The sequence below is a fragment of the Crocodylus porosus genome, unplaced genomic scaffold, assembly GCF_001723895.1.
Source record: "Crocodylus porosus isolate Cpor-Errol unplaced genomic scaffold, CroPor_comp1, whole genome shotgun sequence".
NCBI classification, from domain to species: domain Eukaryota; kingdom Metazoa; phylum Chordata; order Crocodylia; family Crocodylidae; genus Crocodylus; species Crocodylus porosus.
The window spans coordinates 1,469,318-1,490,702 of NW_017728921.1; the positions used below are offsets into that span (position 1 = coordinate 1,469,318).

Below are 21,385 nucleotides of genomic sequence, written 5' to 3' on the forward strand. Positions count from 1 at the left end.
GGGGCGCCCCGGGGGGCTCGGGCTAGGGGCCCGCGTCCGTGCAGCCCCTGGCGCTCTGGTGCGGCACCCCCAGGGGGGCGCCCCGAGGCCGCTGCCCTGCACCGGGGGGCTCGGCCTAGGGGAGGAGGAGCGGGGAGGGCCCCGTCCCCGACTCGTGTGCCGGGAGGAATTCCCCCCGGGCGCCTGGCGCGACGGCCGAGAGCCCAGCTCCACCCCACCGGGCCCCCGGGCAGGGGCCGCAGCTGTCGCGGGCCGTCACTTCCCAGCCGTCAGCAGCCGGAGCCGCGCGGGCACCGCGGGACGGCGAGCAGGGGCTGCAGGCGGGGGGGGCCGATTCTGCACGGCCCCCGGCAGCAGGTGCGCGCATAGATCAGGGCTGCGAATAGACGCGCAGGAGATCCCCGGCGGAGGTTGAGTCCCCGCTGCAGAGGACAGCAAACCCCCCAGGCCGCACTGGGGGGGGGGGTCACCTTTCTGTCCCGCTGCGGCGTCAGTCCGAGCGTGGGCCTGAGGAGAGGCGCGAGAGCCCGTGGCTTTGGCCCCAGCAGCACGGCACAACCCGGCTGCCGGCTGCAGCCTGGCCCGGGCCGCACTCGCGGGCCCGGGCCGCACGCGGAAGTCAGAGGGGGCCCGGCCCCGTGCTGCACGGGCCAGCAGCTGACCACAGAGGCCCAAAGGCTTGCGAGCTCCAGGCAGCGTGCACATGCGTGCAAGTATTTGCACACCCGGAGTGAGCCCATGCATGCTGCAGACCCCACCAACCCTCCCCCTGCCCTCCCGGGGGCTCATTTGCTTAGGACAGCGCGCACCGAAGAGACAGGCCGAGGACACGTGGAGGGAGACCGCGGCGGCCACGCACAGATAACGTGAATGGCGAGGACAGCCGTGGACATGAACACGAGGCACGCAAGCTACCAACGTAGCACAGGCAGCCGGCTCTCCCCTTCCCAGAGCCGCTCTTCCGGCTGGTGCCTCTGGGTCACGCCGCGGAAGCTCAGCCCGAGATGTGCAGGCAGAGCAGGGGGCGCAGCAAAGGAGGAGATGCGGGCCTCCGGGGTGTTTGCACACGTGTTTGTGCGTGCGGGGGCTCACAGAGGCATGCCGGGGTGAAAGGATGCGTGCCTGCCGCCCTCTGCTGAAAGGGCTGAAAAAGCAAATTCCCTCGCCGTTACCCCCTACGGGGTGCATGCAATCTGCCCAGCCCCGATCCCCTGGGCACCGTTCTGCTCGGCCCTGCCACGGCTCCCAGACGCATCCAGGAAGAGCCCCTGCTCGCTTCCAGGTCCGCGGGGCAGCACGGGACGGGGAACGGGCCCTGCCGAGAAACCCTCTCCCAGCTCAGCCCCGCGCGCCCGGTGAGGGTGCCTCCCCTCGCAGGCGCAAGCGGGGAGGTGTCCCAACACCCAGAGGCCTGGGCCCGCACTCCCTTCTCTGCCCTTGTTGAGCAGAACCACGGGGGCTGCCCCCCGCGTTGTCCCCGGCTGAGACACCGGTTCTCGTCTCGTTGCACAGGGAGCGGTGCCCCCGGGCAGCTCCACACCGAGTCCAACGGAGCGCCTGCTCCATCCGCAGCGCACGGCGCTTCCCTGCCATGCAAGCAGCTCTGACCTTGGCTGACCCAGCACCGATGAGCTCACAGCCCCAGATGGGCCCGTGACCTTAAAATAGAGCAATTTCATGGCTCCACAATGGAAAGAAAATCACCTCGAGGTAATGCAGCAACCTCAATGCATCCGGAGCCCACTCAGCGAGCCCGGAGAGGGGGAACGCGGCCCCGGAGGCAGCTCGGCGGAGGCGCCGGCGCGCTCAGCACCCTGCCAGCGTCCTACCCCGGTACAAAGTCCAGGGACTCTGGGATGATGCAGCTTGGTCACATCGGGGTTCACGGGACACCGGATAAACACGAGCACCAGCTCTTTGAGGAGCTCCGGAGGCAGGATTAGTCCCGGGGCGCAACGCAGGCCGCCCGCCCGGAGCGACTCGCCCGCGGTTCCTGGTGTCAGGCCCGACGGAAGCAAGGAGGCGAGCGCTGGCTCCGGCCCCGCCTGCAAGCCGCAGCGACTGCGTGGCCCAGATGCGTGTTCGGATCAGTGCTCCGGGGACCACGTGCAGCACCGTTTTCTTTGCACGTGGTTACACGAGCCCTGGGACGCGGGGATGCTGGCTGCGGCGAGAGAACGGCCTCCCAGGTGCTGCCGCGTCAAAGGACGGCGGACTGAAGAGCTCCGCTGGCCGGAGGAGAAGGAACCAGGGGTGCAGACACTGCCCAGCAAAGCCTGAGATAGTTTCACATAAAAAAGAAACTATCTTGAAACCTGCCTGAGGAAAACACCGCGAAGGGACAAGATCCTAGGCTTGCAGGGATCCAGGAGCTGCTGTTAGCTTTGTCCGTGAAAGAGGATCAGTATCTCCGTTTTCACCCAAACAGCAGCTGGATCAGCAGCAGTTTTCAACGTGCGCGGCAGGTTCCCGATTTCAGGTGCAAGCACCTGGAGCATCCAGAAAGCTGAGCTAGAGAAGCAGCCGGTGCCGTCGGCTGCCCGAAGGATGGCGGCGTGTGAAATGCAACGCCTGCCGATCCCCTCCCCAAAGAGCTGCCTGCACGTTTCCAGAGCCCCTGTGCTAGAGGCCTCAAAAGATCTACTCATAAGAAAAGAAAACAGGAATATTAGACTTCAGTTCCCCAGCGCAGAGCTGACAGTCGTCCCAAGCGCCTCGCAAGCACTTGTTAAAAATACCTCCCAGGCCCGCTCGAAGCAGAGAGCTGGAAGGCGTGCCATTTCGGGGAGGCCTGGCTCATTGCAGGCCTCTGCTTTACTGCCGCTCGAGCGGCGCGGGAGCACGGCAGGTTCGGGTCCGGGTCCGGGTCCGGGTCTCCGCGGCCTGGCCTGTGCTGCAATGGCCTAGGCGAAGGGCTCTTCGATTCTGCCGCCTGCACCCTTCGTGCATTTGTACGAACGCAATGATTTCGTATGCAGGAAACATGGGTGACCTGCGGCTGAGGGGGACGGCCTGCAAGAGCCCGGGGAAAAGGGGTTGGTGAATGAGCCGAACTTGAACGTACGCGTTGCTGGAGAAAACTCCGGGAGAAGCCAAGCCTCAGCGCCTGGGCAAAGCGGGCGGACGGGTGGCGGGGAGGAGAGGGCATCCGTCCCTCTGCTATCTCGTGCTTGCAAAAACAGAATAAAAAGCCAGAGATGAAAGGAAGAGGAACAGCAGCTGCAGCAGGGAAACGGAGACGGGCTTTCCCGCTCCAAGTGCCGCCTCCCCCGATGGGAAAACAACGTCCGCTGGAACGGCTTCGTCCACCCGAAACACAGGGTGCAGCACCAGCATCAGACCTGGGACCCCTCCAGCCCCAAGAGCTGCCACTGGGCCAGAGACACCACGTGGGTGGCACGCGGCCGCATCCGTGCCAGGGTCTGCAGGCGGGTCTCCGAGCGGCAAGGCCTGGGTGAACGAAAGCCAGGTCTCAGCTGCGGGGGCCGAGCTAGGCTCTGGCCCCTTCGGAAGCAGGACAGCGGTTTGCATAAGCACGAAGTGCGGGCTGGCAGCACCGAAGAAGCGTCTCTGGTGGCCGGAGGGCCGGTGCCCCCGCAGCGCGGCCCGGGCCTGCCTGCCCCTGCTCCCGAAGCAGCTGCCGCCGCGCTTTGAAGGATGGCGCCAGCTGGCAGGACGGCCCGGGCAGCCCGTCGTGCGGGCGGCTCCAGCGCGGAGCCCGGGTCCCACGTCTGGACGAGCCGGGAGGGGGCAGGCACCGCGGCAGCGCCGAGCAGCCCAGGGGATACAGGCTAAACGCTCTTCCCCCTCTGGGGCAGACGTGTCCTCCCTTCCCTGCTCCGTGGCGCTCGTTATCAGACCCGCTCCAGGTCTCCCGCTGCAACCACCTGCTCCCACGCGCCTGCCTGGGGCAAGCTTCGGGGTAAGGCCCCAGGCAGGTCCCAGTACCTCCAGGGACCTGGGTGCAAGCCCAACCGGCATCAGCGGCACCAGCTAGATCTCCATCCAGACACCGGGTACTGGCCCAGCCCTTTGGGCCCTGGCACGGCCTCGCTCCGCGCAGACAGTGCCCGGGCTGGCCTCAGCACCGCTGCAGAGCGACCGTAAAGCCAGCGCCAGGGATGCTGAGGGCGCCTGGCACTTGGCAAAGGGGGACAACTGGGAGAGGGGCGGGCGGAAAGCAGCCCCCTTGCACCGAGGGCAAAGGGGCCGTCTCCTGCACCCGCCACGCAGGAGGGACCTCTCTGGGCTGGTGGGGACAGGAAGCTCCCTCCCTGGAAGAAAGCCCCAGGCATCACCCGGAGAGAAAGGCTGCCGGCTCCAGGGGAAGCAGGACAGGCCGGCGAGGGGAAGAGCTCCGGTGCCAGGCCGGCTCCAACTCGGCAGCCTCTGCGAGCCTGGGAAGGGGGCTCCGTTCACGAGGTGCAAGGAGTCTCCTTTCCCTGGGAAGCGAGGCCTCACCGCACTGATACTACCATCAATAACAATCCCCCGTTCTTTCCACCCGAGCCATCTTTCCTTAGGAGAAGGTGCTTCGGACACGCTCTCAGCTCAGGAGACACCTACCTGAACCGAGGCGCCCGCGTCCCAGCAAGCCAGCCTGCCCCGTCCGGGATGCCCAACGGCCTCGCTCAGAGAGAGAAAAAATGAAGGACCAGAGCACGCGCACATGATTTTTTTTTTATTGTAAGTCTCTTTGTATGAGAGCAGTTGACCAACACACAGAAGCAGCTTCGCTGTTCCAAAATAAGTCTCATTTAAAAAATAAAATAAAATAAAAATGGTAGAATTAACTAAAGGTGGCACATCACAGAAACTGCTGAGGACTGTAAACTCTGCACACAGTCTCTGAAAGATACTACTTCAAACGTGCACTAGTAGTATATTGATGAGGTATAAAACCCTCTTCCGCACAATAAATATGAAAAGAGCAAAGTACATAAAACAAATCATGTTCCTCATAGATACAATATCTAAAGTTATTTACAAATACTGGCTTTTCTTACCATTAAATTACACATTGAAAACAGGTTCGTTCTTTTTTTTTTTTTTTTAATCACGAGTTGCTATTAACATAAAACTGCTCCCGCGCTGTTGCTTTTGAAAGGCTGAATTAAGTCACCAAAAATATGAGTAAAAAAAAAAATGCCTCTCGCAGGAAGTTCTTGCTTTATTCTGTTTTTCAAGGCTGGTTTTATTTGCTCTGTATCATTGGACCTGCTCAGCTCTCTCTCAATCACCAAGAAAAAAAAACAGACACGCCGGGACAGGCGGCGCTTTGCTGGACTCGGGGGTACAGCCCCATCCCCTGCACCTTGCTCCCTATTCTTCAGTCTGACAAACCAGAATGGAAATAAATAAATCAGGAAAACTCGGATGCCAAGAGTTTGCTCTGCCCTTCAGTCTCAGACTTCAAAAACCCAGGCTCCAGGTATTGTTTTAAAGACGTACTCGATCAGCCTCAGGACATATTTAAGAGAGTGCTTCATAGTAGTTTTAGGAGGACACTGGTGCCTCCTCTATATTGGCCTAGTCTCTATCTCCACTGATGCTCTTGGGCAGGACCACTCCTGTCCCGTTTCCCTGCTGGCCACAGAAATAAACTACAGACAAATAAGCATGAGAATGCAAAAAAACCCACAAAACCAACCCAAAACCATCAGGCAAAATTAGAAAACAAAAAACCAAGAGGCAGTTGCCTTGACACTGTGCTGGCACCCACTTAAAATAAAGCACTTCAGAGAGCACATCTATGAGAAGAGGAGGCTTAACCCCAGCGACAAATAAAAGCAGTTCCCCATCAGCAGCAAGCTTTTTAATTAAACGCTGAAGCCTGTGCACTTTTGGCTTCACAACGTGCACAGATTAAAAGCCCTTGTTACGACCTATTTGTCGAAGCGCAGATATCCCAATTAGAGGTGGGTAAATTATTTTTAGCAAATGATTCATCCCACAAGTTTAGGTCTCCTTTCCGTTTGTTACTGAGCCAGCAGGAATAGGTGAACTTCCAGCTTTCTCCACCACTCCCAGCGGGTCAACGAATATTTAGGGCAGACGCCTGCAACCTGCCCGCTGGCCCTGGGACGGGCTCTGCAGTCGAGGCCACCCCCTAAAGCCAACAGGTGCCACTGAAATACAATTAAAAGGCTATTTTGAAGGTTTTGGTGGGAACGAAGCAGCGCACGGGCCTGGCAGTGGCCGGCTGCGCAGGGAAGCTCCTCAGACACAGTCTGACTGGCCACCGATGTCTCACGGTGCCATCTCGGTTTCCTGATTGAACGGCCTAAACATTATGGACAAAACAAGTCCTATTTTCTGGACTGGGACATTTATAACCGCTCACTGCTTTTCCATGAAAAGTGCCGATCCTAAAAAGGCTGCGAGAACCCCGCCAGGGCAAGCCTTCTCGTGCCTGTACTCACGTCTGATCCCTTTCCCCAACTCACTGACTGAGTGGTCATGACCAAACGAGGCACCCTAGCATGCCAACAAAGTCGATGGGTTTCATTTACAAAGACGTTTCTACGCTTCCTTCACAGAGCACCACGATAAACAGGTGATCTCGGGCACAGCCAGAAAGTGGGCAGGGTGTTACCCAAATTAATTCAACTTTCTTTCTGAAAAACAGAATAAAGCTTTTCAAACCTATTTGAAAGGAACTGCCATCTTTTGAAACAACAAGCTGTACAGATAAGGAGCAGGAATTTCATGGAATGTCAGAAGTCGAAGAAACATATGGATTTAATAAATAATATAAAACGTTTTGTCTTTTTCTTTTTGTTAAAATAGAATTCTTGGTTTTATACCTACATAGCTTAGCAACCTTTACATTAAACAAAATAAAGCTGAGTCTGTGATGATTAGTTTAACACAAAATAAAAATACAATTTAACAATAGTATTAAAACAGGCAATGTTCAATCAAAAGATCATTCATATAAATATGTACATCGTGGAATATAAATCAACAAGAAACAAAATTAAATCGTTTTGAATTTGAGCAGACATTTGGATATACATATTTTTCTATATATCTTAGATTTCCCCCTCCCCCATTTTGTGCAATACTAAAAATTAATACTATACCTTTTCAAAATAACATCTTTTTTAGTTTGTAGAACTATTGACTCATTTCCTATATTAATCAGCACAATTCAAACTCTTTACTTTCCACTGTAGAGTTGAAAATAATTCTTCCCCCATATGCATTCAGAACGCGGATATTTCACATAAAGGCAACTTATCATCAAAATCTGGCTGTGTGGAAAACCAAATCAGGTTTTGTATCTGTCTGCAGGATTTTAAACGTAGCAGAGTTGCATGCTAGGATTTAGTGTGAGCAGGGGAAAAGAAAACAGCAACGCACAGAGAGCTCCAGGTATGTCTCCCTCCACGAATGACTCACTAACACTTCAGGTCCCTGAAAAATGCAAGTATGTGAATCACTTTATGCAGCGCAGGGTTGGCCCAGCCCTGATTTCAATCAGTAGCGCAGCTTCCATGGAATCAGGGCTATGCGCTTAGAGGGTCTTGGCGCATATGAACAGATTTCTTTGTTTTGGTGCAAAATGCACTGGGTTTCCAATGTACAGGACTGTGCCAATAGCTGCATTTATTTAAAAAAAAATGAACTGGCAAGTGGAAAATACCTTGTTATTTTATTTTTCCTTCCAGAAAAATGGGAGAAGAGAAGAGAGGCTGCCGTCATTTCACTAGTGGAGAGTCACCAAAGGTAGAGGAAACTTGATGCTGCCTAGACCAAGCTCTGTTTCTTGAGCCCAGTGCTGGGGGCAGGTCCATGTACAAGAACAGCCTGGTCTACCCGTGCATTCATCCAGCTAACTCTCGCAAACTGCAAACCTTGCGTGCAAAGGTTTAGAGCCTGAGTGAATACACACAGGCTTCTGAGAGTGTTGGATCCAGCGCCCAGCAAACATAAAGGGATTCAAATAGTTTTCGAGATTAGCTCCCTTGTCAGACAGTATTATTAGAAGCAGTTTATTGGACTGCAGCCTTGGACCTACCTGCACTAGCGCAATAATGAAATGACAGTCGAGCGCCATTTCTGTAAAGAAGGATTCAAATGAAAACAATTAGCTGCAGGGATGACCTACATCAGGGCACAGGAATGAAAACACCGTTAAAGTTCTTCCAATGGTCTCACAAGTTTGAACTCAAGTACTTACCAGATTTGCATAATAAAATGCCCTTCATTTAAGGTGTTGGCACCATAAAGCCTTGTTGGGGGGTGCCCACTGAAATACTGCTCAGCTCCTAGTGAATGCCAACCGGGCACTGCCCCCTTTGCACAGTTAGGCTTTTCCTTTCTGCACGAATGATGGATGCTGCGCTTGAACGGCATTCTGGTTCTGATTCAGGGCCCGCTCCTCTGCTGAGGAAGGCCTATAAAGCATGTGGTTACATCCCACCAACCTAACCAAATGCTTTAATTGCTGTCCTGAATCAGGACTTCAGCTCACAACAGTCAATAGGAAGGACTGACGTATCCTTCACAGTGCCAAACGGACTGACTGAGGAATACAGGATTGAGCTACAAGTCTTCTAAAGGTAATTATGGAAGATCTCTAGGTCTCTATGGGTCTGGATCCTTTGAAACTTGCACACTGGCTAGGCATTAATCATGTGACCAGCTCTGATCACACTACTCGTGCTTAATTCAATTTGCGAACGTGGAAGTTTACCACCTCGTATGTCAGAATGAATTATGGAGAATTGTTGCAAAGTCTTCCCAGTGCGGGGCCTGTATATAATCAGGATGGGACCTGACACTGTGCAGACTGCATTTCTGTGCTTTACAAGAAAAACGAAACCATTAGCTTGTGAATGCTTACAACAAAAATCTACCCTAGAGATAAGAAAAAATATATATACATCAAGCTTTGCAGATAAACGACATAAAAAGCTGTGCTTAATATTTAATTTAGTTTTCTTAGTGAAAGCAGCTTTTATTTTTTGTTCCCTGAATTTTTTTTTCCAAAACTTGCTGAGTGTACAAAGGTGATAAGTGTGAAACACCATGCCAAGTCTTATTGTACATTTTCAAAGTTAGCAAGGTTTTCTTTATGCATTTTATAGACTCCATGAAAAAACAGCAATTCCATGAAGATTGCTTGTCCCATGAAGACGTTGTATCTTGAATTTGGTATCTGAAATTGCAGTTAAATGTGATGCCTGATCTCTGGTTTGGGAACTGTAGGATTTAAAGTCTCTCTCTGCAGCTGAAAATTCGGTTTGAAGCTTTTGGCATCTCACTGTCATTTGTGAGTAACACCACGAACAGAAGGAAGTGTGGGATAACTGTTCTTTCCTTTAGCCTGATGGCTGAACTAAGACACTGGGATGAGTGCAAAGGCAAACCTTCAGTAACTCATATTACTATTCCCAGGAAAAAGTCAAAATAAGAAGTGTTACATTTATATTAAAACTTGATTCCTATCAGCAATTAGGAAAGGGAATGTCATGAGTATTAGACAACAGTAGATTTTAGCTGCCATTTTAAAAATCTAAATCCAGATCTTTCAAATAATAGCTTACAAAACTGAGGTGATCATGTACAAAACTACACACGTGCTCAAGTGTCAGCCCAACTCCATTTTATAATGTCAGTTTAGATTCAAGATATTTCTGCAAGCAATTACAAAACCTTGACTTGTAGAAATCAAGGTTTTTGAGGCACAGCTTTTTACCTGCAAATATACCTTCCTTGTATGTACAAAAACCTTCATTCTAGAATTTATTATGAAATAGTTTCATAGATCCACAAATATTCCCACAGGATTTTTTTGGCGAAAAATTCAGCTATGGAAAATAGTTCGAGACAGCAAATGGAACAGATCTTGAACTAAAAAAAATATGAATGGAGTACCAGGTCATCTGAGGACTGCAAGAGTGGTTTTACCATCATTTGAGCTTTCCTTTCATTCAAAACATAAAACAAAAAGCATAAGCATATTATATCGCATTCTTGCAAAAGCTTAAAAAAACCCAACGTACAGTAGGTGCCATCATAAATTAAACAACTGCCTCTCCACACCGAGGAGGAATCTCCTTTTCTGAGTTTAGGACGATAACACAATTGCGGCTCATGGAAACACACCTGGACTCTGAACATTACTAATCAGTACATGACAACAGAATGTGGTGCTTATTTTAAAAGGTACTGCAAGAAAAATAATTTGTAATATCCTTTACAGAAAATATCAACTGCCAGGCACACGGCCTCTCTCAAAACTTGAGTCCCTTTTCACACCAAACCAAGGTACAAGTATCAAATGGTTTGCACTGTTGTCAAAGCCCATGCCATAGCAGACAGCTAAGCCATTCCCACTTTTTGTAGGGAAGACATCCAATTTACAAATATGCTCAGGAGAAACGGAGGAATCTTTTTAATTTTAAAAAGACAGCTACTTTAATCTGAAACCCCCCCCTCAATACTGAAGTTCTGTGACTGACTAACAAATTGGAAATACACTTGGTCAGAAGAGATGAGCGAAACAGACTGTTGGCAGAAATCCTATTTACACAGATGCAATTCCCACTGACTTTTCTGAGTGTTGCAGTCCACAGTAAAATACTGTGCAATACAGAATTAGCTCTAAGCTCCCATTCAGCTCTGAAATACGCACCTCCTGCAAACCCATTATAATCAATGAGATTCACAGTATGCATAACAGGGCAGAAATTGGCCTGAAATGTTTGAAGCTAACAGTTAAACATTACGCTTGGTCTTGCATGACATATCAGTTTCCACGTGACACACGAACGGCAAACTAAGGAGAACTGACATAAAACCGGCATGTATCAGCTCACCTCTCGTCAGCTCCATCCTCAACATTCTCAGGCTGTTTTCAATGTGAATGTTTTGAATTCCCTGCAGAGGGAAATCAGACCGTTTTTGTGCAGCCAAGCCACCTGACATGCACACGAATCTTCTGAACTTGGCTAAAATGAAGGTCTGCAATAACTATGCTATGAGAACGCACTGTTTACATGGTGTGCGCGCGCGTGCGTGTGTGTGTGTAAAAGAAGGATACACAAGTTCAGTAACTGAAGAGTGACCCAGAAGAATACGTACCAAGGCCCTCACATATTTTACCCTAGAACATGCACTAATATGCACTGAATTGGAATATTCTTTTTTTTAAAAAGTGCAATTCACCTGAAATGGAAAAGAACCGTCTTTGTATTCACTGTAAACTTGTCAAAAGGAATCTGCTCTTTAAAAACTGTGCTGAAATAGTCAATATATACAACAGAGCACTAGATGAAGCTACCTCTTCACCAATTATTACTCTATTGTGTCAGTTATAGTACTGCATATACGTAGAAGCAGCAAAATGGTGGTAGCTACTATTCGTGAGTACAACAAACCAAGTGAATAATCTGGGTTCAACATTTCCATGAAGTTATAACAACATTTAAACCACAGGACAGTTAGAATTCAGTACTCAGAAGTGCGTAAGAGTCACACTGTTGATCACCAGCAGGACGGAGCAAGGTTATATTAAAGTCAGCAGTGGTGGTTGGAAAGAACACGGCAACACATAAGATTACATGTTATCCAACACGGCAAGTTTGCAGTTCCTTCCAATGTCTGGGGATATGTCAACAGTGACATAAAAATGTAAATGATAACAAGTAGCAACCATTTTAGTTTCCAGGTCTGGTATATACCAAAACCAGGGTATTGCAAAGAAAACAGTATCTTCCTTCCGTCTAGGAGGTTCTAGGATAACACACCACTTTCAACACCGCCAGGGTGCAATAATGCATGGGGATGAGAAGCAGGCTCTACAACTGACAACTGTTATGAGGGCACATTCACCTTGTCATTGCTTCAGCTTCATAAGCTCCATGAAAAAGAGTCCCGACATCATCCCATGCTGTAAACATCCCAGTCTTCTAGGTACATCCTGCTTCAGGAATTGTACAGAGGAACCAAAAATGACACCGTAGACCTCACACACAGGGACAGAGTAAATTTCCTTAAGTGAACGCTGTTCTCTTCTCCCTTCTACAGACCGTTGCTATTCCTGTGGCTGAGTGGTGGTTTGGAGAGCTCCACCACAGTGGAACGAGATTTATTGAGAAACTTTGGTGCCCGACGTAGCAGCCTTTGTGCCTCAGTAAAAGCTTCCGTGAGCTCTTTTTTCCACTGAACAAACTCTGGATCACTCTGAAAGAGACACCCATGTTGTTAGGGACTTCACAATCGCCCCCGAGGTTAGGAAATATTAATTGCCCCCCCCCCTTCCTATATAAGTATTTTAAACAACCTGCTTTATGGAGGTTTTTTGGAAAATGAATTGCTCAGCACATTGGTAATATACCAATACTTAAAGCCTTCCAGCTTTAAGTCACTTAGTCAAGCCCAGACAAGTGGTAGCAACCAAAGCTGTTAAATGCTGGCTGAAGAATGCCCAGCTTCTTTAAAATCATGGTAAGCACCTGGCTCTAATTGCCAACCAATTCACTTGTACGTGTGGGCAAGCCTTCGATTTCTCAGGCAGGTCGGCAATTCTGAAAATTTAAGCACTATCAGTAAATAAAATGACCCCAGTCCCTTTGAAATCTATGATTTCAGGTGTGCTGTGTTACCCCAGGGCGGTCATCTCTCACCCAATTCTCAGATACAGCACAGCAAAAACTTCCCAAGTTTCCACATCATGATGGCCCCCGGACATCTGTCTGCTAAATTTATCATCTGCACATGAAACTTCTTTAACAGCCACTGAACATAACAGGTGTCTCACCTCACACTGCAGGACAAACTGCTTTCCACCTTTAATTCTCAGCAAGATGCATTTCTTATCTTTAATCTGAGTTTCTTCCACTGATACTATTTGCTCCATTGTCAGTAGATTTTGCTAAAGTACATTGCAAAAATAAAGCAGAATTACACCTTGAAACTGTTGGCCAACAGAATCCTAATTCATTTAGACTAGCCCTGTGAATAGTTACTAACCTATCTAAATGGATTTGGCCCTTAGTTTTTAGTGACTGATACAGTGACTAAAAATAGCAAGAGAATGGACTCAATGAAATGAAGTAATCAATTTGCTTGTATAAGTAGAGATAAATATACTCCAAAGAGCAAATTATAACAGCATGACTAGATGCTATAAAAGAGAGATGTTTCCTTTGACATCTAAGCCCATGACAGTGGACACCAGGGAGGATAATGAACAGGGGAAAGATCACTCAATACATGTATCGGGTTCAATGATCTCCCTCTAAAGTATCCACTCCTTCATCTGTCAGAGACAGGATACCGAGCTGGACGAACCCTCGCTCTGACCCAATCTGGCACTGATTAGGTTCTTATGGGGAAAAAAACGTTCCCCCAAAAAACACAATTACATTTCATATTATTTACTTCCTAAACACTATTTGTGCAAAACATTTTCATCTACTGTTAAATAATCTTGACACTAGCCGAGTGCTGAAGGGGAATACAAGAACACTACATATCTATATGTACGCCTACAAGAGGCTTTGTATAAAAGTTTTCACTCAGTGCTGCGATGCAAGAACAATGAGTTCAAAGTCTCAAGAAGTAACATAACTAAATACAGAGATGACATCCCTAGAACAAGATCACAAGTGGACTGATCTACAGGTACTATAGCATTTCCTTTGAAGTCAAATGCTATAGAGTTTCTATCACCTTACCAGTTTATGGTTTTTTTGGATATATACACCAGAGATCCTAAATGAAAAACAACATCATCATGAACTACCAAATTCTTTAAAAAAATGATTTTGCAAAGTCAATTTTATAGCTCTTAGAACTGACGCAACCACCTAACACAATAACACTCTACTCAAACGGTACTCAGTGGGCACGTCTACACGTTCACTGACACGCCACAGTCACTGCACGTTTAGTTTAGTACTTGCTTAATGAAGTACTAACTAAAGGAGCAGTAACAAGAGTTACTGCACAGTAGCACTGGCACAGTTATTTTGTGACACTGAGCATTAGCCTAATAACATTAAGCAGTAAGCTATTAGCACAGTTTTTAACCACTGAGCTACACTACTGAGCAGTGTTATTAGGCTTGTGTAGATCCACCCAGTGTGAGCAAAGGTCCGAGCATATTGCCATCACGAGTTACTCAGGCAAAATTCACTGACTTCCATGGGACATGTGGCTGCGTGCGGACTTGCAGGTCTAGCCTACACTGCCTGCCTGCCTCTGATACCTCCTGACAACAATATCAGCAAGTAATTACACTTACCCGAGATTCTCCTTCTCCTCGCCATTCAAGTCGGTTTGGAAAGAGGTAAAAGTAACGGCGTTGCCACTGAGTCAAAAAGGGATTCCCCAATTTTAGCATGTACCCATGCATAATACAGTCCTTCCCTAGTGCATAATCTGAGATAAAATAAAAATGTCATTATGGCAAGTTAAGCTACAATACAGAGCACTCTAGAAATAGGACATGTTCAGAAAAAGCCTACTCATCCTTTTCAAAACCTCTTGACAAAAAATTGCATACACCCACTACTCTCTGGAGCAAGTCCCCTGTCGCTTTCTAGTTATTACACACACACACACACACACACACACACACACACACACTGACCCATTCTGCTCTCAATTACATCTAAGGTCAATGCGACTGTACTAGAGTAACTGAGAACAGAACCTGGCTCTGTTCAAGAAGACATCTGATTCCTAGTTGAAAGCATGAACTGCAAAATCTTGCATAGCAACCTATCTGGACAAGCTTGCAGGCTTGCAACAGGACTCCTCTGCTTGACTTCAAGTGTCAAAAAAGACTTCTTCAATTTGATATTACTTTCCCCACCCCTGACTCAATTAAGAATTTATCAGAAGACAATACAAACAGAAGGCTGCAGATAACACACTGTAGGGCAGGGACCGTGGCTGTGCTTTTGACACCTTTCTCACTTAATAGCAATTCCAGTTGAGAGCTCTTGTGATGAGCTAGCCTGCTGGGGCTGCTGCTTAGCACATATGGGGGAAGCAATCCTTGGGTTGCTGGCACCACCATTTGGATGAAGAAACATGCCCATGTTTCAGTGCCATAACTCATAGTTTATTATAGATTATAAAACAAAACACACAAAGGAAAAGCTTTGAGCTATGTTGAGAGAGCACACAAAAACAATACGAATCAAGTGGTGGTAGAGGAGGGGGAGGGAGAATTTGGGACAAAATGCATCCTCAGCACAAAGTAAAAGCTGAGCGGATGCAGGTCAATGCACAATCTGGACAATGATAATGGATCCACTATAGCGGATCTATTACCAAACAAAACGTCCCAGTAGAGTCATCAGACCATGGTATGCCAGGCAAGGCATTACATTTAGTTTAATGGCTGGGTGTTTAATTTACGATACCCATCCTTGACACAAATTAAAATCCAGGATAACCTGAAGATAGGTTATACTTGATATCAACTCAAGGCACCACAAAGTACTCTCTCTTGCCTTTAAAGTATTTATTTGTGGCTGTTTGAAAAAGGCCAAATGATCTATTTATAAAACACCCCAAAGCATTTTCAGAAGCCAGCAGAGATTTCATTATTATAGAAATATGACAAATAAATAAATCAAATTTAATGAAATCCAAAGGACTACTTAGAGATGAGGCACGGATGCTACAAAGGGAACAGGCAGCCTGGGCATGGCAGGTGGCAAGCCTGGGGACAGGAAAGGCAATACAGCGGCAGATACGGCAGAAAAAGCGAGGCAGGAAGCACAGGAATGAAAACACAAAGCAGAAGAATGGATCAGGGAGGGAGCACACAACTGGGAGCAGAAAACAGAGCAGCAGATCAGGCAAGGAGAGAGGATCAGAGTAGCACTCAAGGAGGGTGCAGGGATCACTTGTGGCACACCCCAAAAATGTTGGCCCCCACTGATTTAGAGCATGATCGCTAAGGATAGGTCATGACTGACAATATAAAATAACAAGGTGCCCTTGGGAACATGCTTACTACCAGGCATGGAACATACTGCTGGTTTTACTTAATGTATTACCTTCCTCGTGTCCAAGCTGCTTATTTTTGGCCCTTTTCCTGGCCTCAATTTTATCTGTGTCTGCATTTACTGCATCGTAGACGGTTTCCGCTACTTCTTGCTGCCAGCGTTCTGATATCACCAGAGGGAAGTTCTTATACAATTCTTGGTCGCTATCAAGCAACTATGGAAGAAAAATGTCATAAAAAGAGGAGTTTAGTAAGCTCCGCTCTCACTAGAGACACGTGATGATTCCAAGGCCACATTAGACATCATTTTAAAAGACCAGATTCTGACACTGTTTAAAGTAAAAGATGGCCTGTAGTTTTGTACAGGGTACAAAATATTAGTTCCTTGGGGATGATCAAGTAAAAACTGTTTGGCACGATAGGTCTGAAAGTCTTGTTCGATAGTGCCCCGTCATGTTCTGTCACCATTATATTTAAACAGATATTTTATACGGCTGAATTCTTAACACAGTTATACAATCAGTGTCAACTGCATGTCAAATGGTTTTAAAAGCACTTTCAAGAGAAAAATTCTGATTAGAAAAAACCTGTAAAAATAGATCCTAAGCTGATATGAAAAGGCAATTTCCCTACAAAGATGCTTTTCCATGCTTCCACAGTAACTTCACATCACTAATAATTCACCTTTAAAATACAGTAAATGTGAGCTGCTCATTTCACCTAATTTTCATGTCACAAAGCCCTTCTCCCTTCCCACACTAACTCCTGCACTTCAGTTGCATTCAGCACAATGCAGCTTAAGTTACTGGCTCCGTGAAAAGGAGCACTCTCTTGTGGTTTGATACAGCGACCTCGTGGGCTGAATGCATTGGCACCGAGTCTGTAGTACAGAGCTAAGCACGACCAATATATTTTCCTCCAAAAGATGATTGGTGCTTTCTGTTTCAGACTCAGTCTTCAGTGATGCTCCACTCCTCATCTCAACTTGGCTATCCATTCATTTATTGCTCCAGCCCTCTTTGGAAAAGCTGGACTTCCCTTTCAGAGAAGCATGGTAAGGTGCTCACTTTGCTTTGCTAACCACAAAGGATGTTGACTAGAGCCAAGCAGCAGAGGACTGAAAAGAACATGCACACTCCTGGGCTCCAGCAAGGTTCGAGACTTTCCAGCAGAAAGGAAAGAAAGCCATGCTTGTTCCCTCCCGCCCTGTCCCCACCCTGCTAGGACCCTTATAGATTTAAGGCTCAGCAGGCCAACTCGTCCTGGAAGAAGAGCTCTCATTTCCAAAGGGATATGGGCAGACCCCATGCACGTCAAAGGCCCTTGGGGTCACGCAGGCTCTCAGACAAAAGGCCTCTTCTCTGAGATGTCACAAGGGCCAATTTGAACGTGAGGCTGCTAATAGTGAGGGGTACGGAAAGCCACTGAGGAGCGAGAGCAAGCCGTGGGATGAAACTGCAACAGAGCAGAAGGAACTTCCCTTCTGTTTTATTTAAGTAAAACAAGCCCTGGATCCAAGCACATGATTCCCAGAGACAAACCTGACCATTGTATCCTTGCACTAACAGTCTGCGCTTGGGGCTGCTCGTCCCCAGTGGTTCTGATGCAAAGCAAAAATAAAATCATTATGGCAGGGCATGTCAGCCAAGGGTCTAATAGATCTGTGGGGAAAAAGCAACCAAACCCCTCCCTTACACCCCAAAAACCCCCCAGCTAATGCCAGGCTGAGGATTACCAGCTGCAAAAAGAAGGAACAATAACCGAACTCGATAATATAAATTTGGAACGCATTCTACTGACCTCTGCCTAGCACCCGATTGCCCTGCTGTTATATAACATCCTATCAGCTGTTGCCTGGTTTGCTGACAATCACAGGAGCAAAGACAGTGTTGTGCTATTAGATGGATAAAGAGGCGCTGCTCTTGACTGGGGCCTTTGGGCACTTCCCTTGTACTCATCACCACAGACCATGGAAAAGAAATATAACAACTGAGAGCTCATATCCAAACTGTTGGATTCTTCTCAGCAAGCTATAAAAGCTGTTTTTCTGAAAACCTTCATTCTTCTGGGCCTGACTGAGATGTACTAGACTATTCAAGTCCTGACGAAAGGACTATAAAGTCTTAGCCGAAGTGGAAACTGAAGAAGCAGGTCTCCACACAACATTACAACACTCACTGACTCATGACTCAGGGAATAAATATAACTAATGTACAACCTAGGCAAAGAATAAACTGTGATGAGAGAGCAGCTTGATTTACAAATACATGCCTTGCTGAAAACTTAAGATCCCCAAATATTTAAAAAGGACAACCTAGTTGCTCCTCACAAGATCATATTTACCTGTGTTTCCAGAAATGAGATTTACTACTACTACTGGTGGCTCAGGAGGAGTCTTCTAAGGTAGAAAAACATTATTTGTTCTTCATATTTCTTCCTGAACATCTAAAACCCACCTCATGCCAACTGCTGGTAATTACAGAAGGTGACAGTGACAGACAGGCTCCCATTTTAGGCACTGTGGGTAGTTAATATGTTTTTGCTTAGGAAGTTTAGAGCAATTAGTTTCTCTCCTGACTCACTCCTCTAATAACAAGAATAAAGTTCAAGCTATAAAAGAAAAGTATGTTAAAAATAATGACGGGGAGATGCCTTTGAACCTGAGCATTAAGTTCTCCCATTATGTATAGCAACTGAGGAGGTTTCAGAGCAGAAGACATAATAGTATATTAGGTGCTGCATTAGATAAGCATGAGAAATTAAGAATGGAATAATTGTAACTTTAGGTTTCTTTCCTTTGCATTGTTTAAATAGGTTTTAGTTTAATTGTAATGCTAACATCTAAGAAGATCCATAAGAACTTTAGCGATGCTGCACTGGGTCAGACCACAGCTCTGCCTAGGCCATTTTCCCAGCCCTGTCTCGCAGTGGCAGAGAACAGATGCTAAAGGGGGAAAATATTTAAGTAAGCCATATCCATACTGGTCTGTCTCCTGAATTCTCCCCCTACATTTTTCAGCTTTCAGACACCTGAGAAGTCCTGATTTTGAAGTTGCAATGGTAATTACCTACCTCACAGGAGTGTTAGAAGGATTCACGTTCTTAATATGCTCTGAAGTTGTAATGGACAAGATAATGTTAAGTTGCAGTCATGCTACTAGACACATTTTTCTCTCTAATGAGTCCTATGGACTCTCTACTGCATACTCTATCCTCGTTTGATATACTGAACTCCCACCAGTATCTCCCAGAAACGTATCTGTGGAAACCCAAGGGAGAACTGCACCAAGAATAAAATTGCCATGGTGGTTAGGAGAGAGGAAAATTTCATCCTGAATGTGTCAGAGGTGGGAAAGTTATTGAAATAGCTACTGGATGCGTGGAACACACAAATCCTTGTGTGGTTGTGCAACTGTATTTTCTCCATACCAAGAACTAGCTGCATGAAAACCTTACCCTAGCATTTTTGGTGCTGTAAAACATGGACACATGATTTGAAAAACTTAAGCTGTTTGTCCAAATGCTTTATAAACTGAAGTTACTTAGCCATCTGATTAACCTATATTCACCTGAGGCTAAAGAAACTGAACTTCAGTCCACCTAGAATGTAAAACAAATATACCAACACCTGGAAAAAAACCCTTATTCACTATAACTTGCTCTATTATTTATCATTAAGATTCTAAAGCATGTGAACATACCCACTGAAGTATACAAAGTTATATGCACCCTTACAGTGAAGCGTGAGTATAACTAGAGCCTGTACTGACTGCCAAAAGCTGTCATTCAAACTCTTCCATCCAAAAGTATAAAAGATGACAAACTTATGGGAAAATATTCCATATATACCTTAATGCCTTTTGTGTCCTCTTCATCAAAGGAGCCAATATCAAATGCATCTGCGGCGTTTACTTCTCCCCGGGGAGGAATCAATGGTGGAGGGTACTACAAGTCAAAGGTGGGAAGGTATAGTTTACACAGCCAATTTCTCAATTAACATACATTATTTCAGTTCATTCTGCATTCATACATGTCCTTCACAGGGTTTCAGACCAAAAGGCAATACCAAAAGGCTCCTCAGTATATACCATTCCTTCAGCAAAACATCTTCTAAAGACACCCAAAAGATCTCCTAGTATTGTTTATTGAGAGTCAGAGGGCAGAAATGATTTAAAAGATAAGGCAAGATTCTCCCAGGCAGTTATTTGAAGCTGTGCAAAGTGGGACCACAGTGCTCCGTATCAGAGCTCTTCACTCACTAACACTGATGTTCACATTTTACACCAACGTTGCTCTTAAATCAGCATGGATGTTATGGGCTAGACCAGGTACAAGGCAGGGAGAATTGCTCCATTATCTTATCTCAGTCTCCTTACCTTCTTTCTCCTGCTTTATTATAAGAGTTGTTTGGATTTTTAATGTATTTACCTTTTGTAAATAGACCTGCTGCCAGTCAATCCCTTTAAAAAAAGGATGCTCTTTTACTTCTTGTGCACTGCAAAAGAAAAAAAAAGTAGCTCAAAAAACCCAAAAAAGAACAGATTTCTCAGATTTCAGAAACATATTTCTAAACTACTGATTTAAATTAGAAGCATAAAGATTGAATGTTTCCATCAAAGCCTCAGTAAAATACATCAAGGGCCTGCAGCAAGACGGTAGCCCTAGACTTTAGGAGGGCCAACTTCAACAAGTTGAGGAGACTACTGGGTGAGGCACTGGAGTCCTTGAGGGCAGGGGAACTCAGTGTCCAAGACGAGTGGTCCTTCCTTAAGGAGACGATACTCAGGGCCCAAGGGGAGTCCATCCCAACAAGAAGCAAGGGGGGCAAGAGTGCCCGAAAGCCCCCCTGGCTCACCAAGGGTGTCTGGGAATGCCCGATTGCCAAAAAGGCAGTGTACACCCAGTGCTATCTCCAACGAGGAGTATACCTCCTCTGCTCGGGCCTGCAGGGGGGCTGTCAGGAAAGCTAAGGCGGACACAGAGCTAGGACTAGCATCCAAGATCAAGTATAATAAAAAGTCCTTTTTCAAATATACAGGGAGGATGAAGAAGGCACCGGGTAATGTGGGGCCCCTGCAAAGTACGCTGGGCAATCTGGTAGTTGCGCCAGAGGAGAAAGCAGACCTCTTTAACCAATTCTTCACCTCCGTTTTCTTGGGCAGGGACCGGGACTTCGCCGCTGTGATGCAAGACGGACTCGAGGGGAACGCCTCCAGACCTCGGGTTGGGAAGGACCGAGTTGGAGAGCTTCTGGAGGGGCTGGATGTGTTCAAGTCAGCGGGTCCAGATGCTCTCCACCCCGGAGTGTTGAGGGAGCTAGCTGGGGTTATTGCAGGGCCCTTGGCACGGCTTTACAAGCGCTCGTGGTGCTCGGGCCAAGTGCCAGATGACCGGAAGATAGCCAAC

General features: G+C 47.1%; 1 protein-coding gene across 1 annotated transcript in view; it reads right to left on the reverse strand.

Moving 5' to 3' along the window:
- Positions 1-4,666: 4,666 nt before the first annotated feature.
- The window catches only part of GRK3 (G protein-coupled receptor kinase 3), a 74,494-nt gene continuing 57,775 nt past the window's right edge, over positions 4,667-21,385 (reverse strand). Inside the window, exons 16-21 of the mRNA XM_019539370.1 lie at positions 20,408-20,474; positions 19,829-19,924; positions 16,032-16,194; positions 14,261-14,397; positions 12,773-12,886; positions 4,667-12,195 (exon numbers count right to left, since the gene is read on the reverse strand). Coding sequence (XP_019394915.1) covers positions 12,034-12,195; positions 12,773-12,886; positions 14,261-14,397; positions 16,032-16,194; positions 19,829-19,924; positions 20,408-20,474 — 739 coding nt within the window. The 3' untranslated portion in view covers positions 4,667-12,033. The remainder of the gene's footprint in view (positions 12,196-12,772; positions 12,887-14,260; positions 14,398-16,031; positions 16,195-19,828; positions 19,925-20,407; positions 20,475-21,385) is intronic.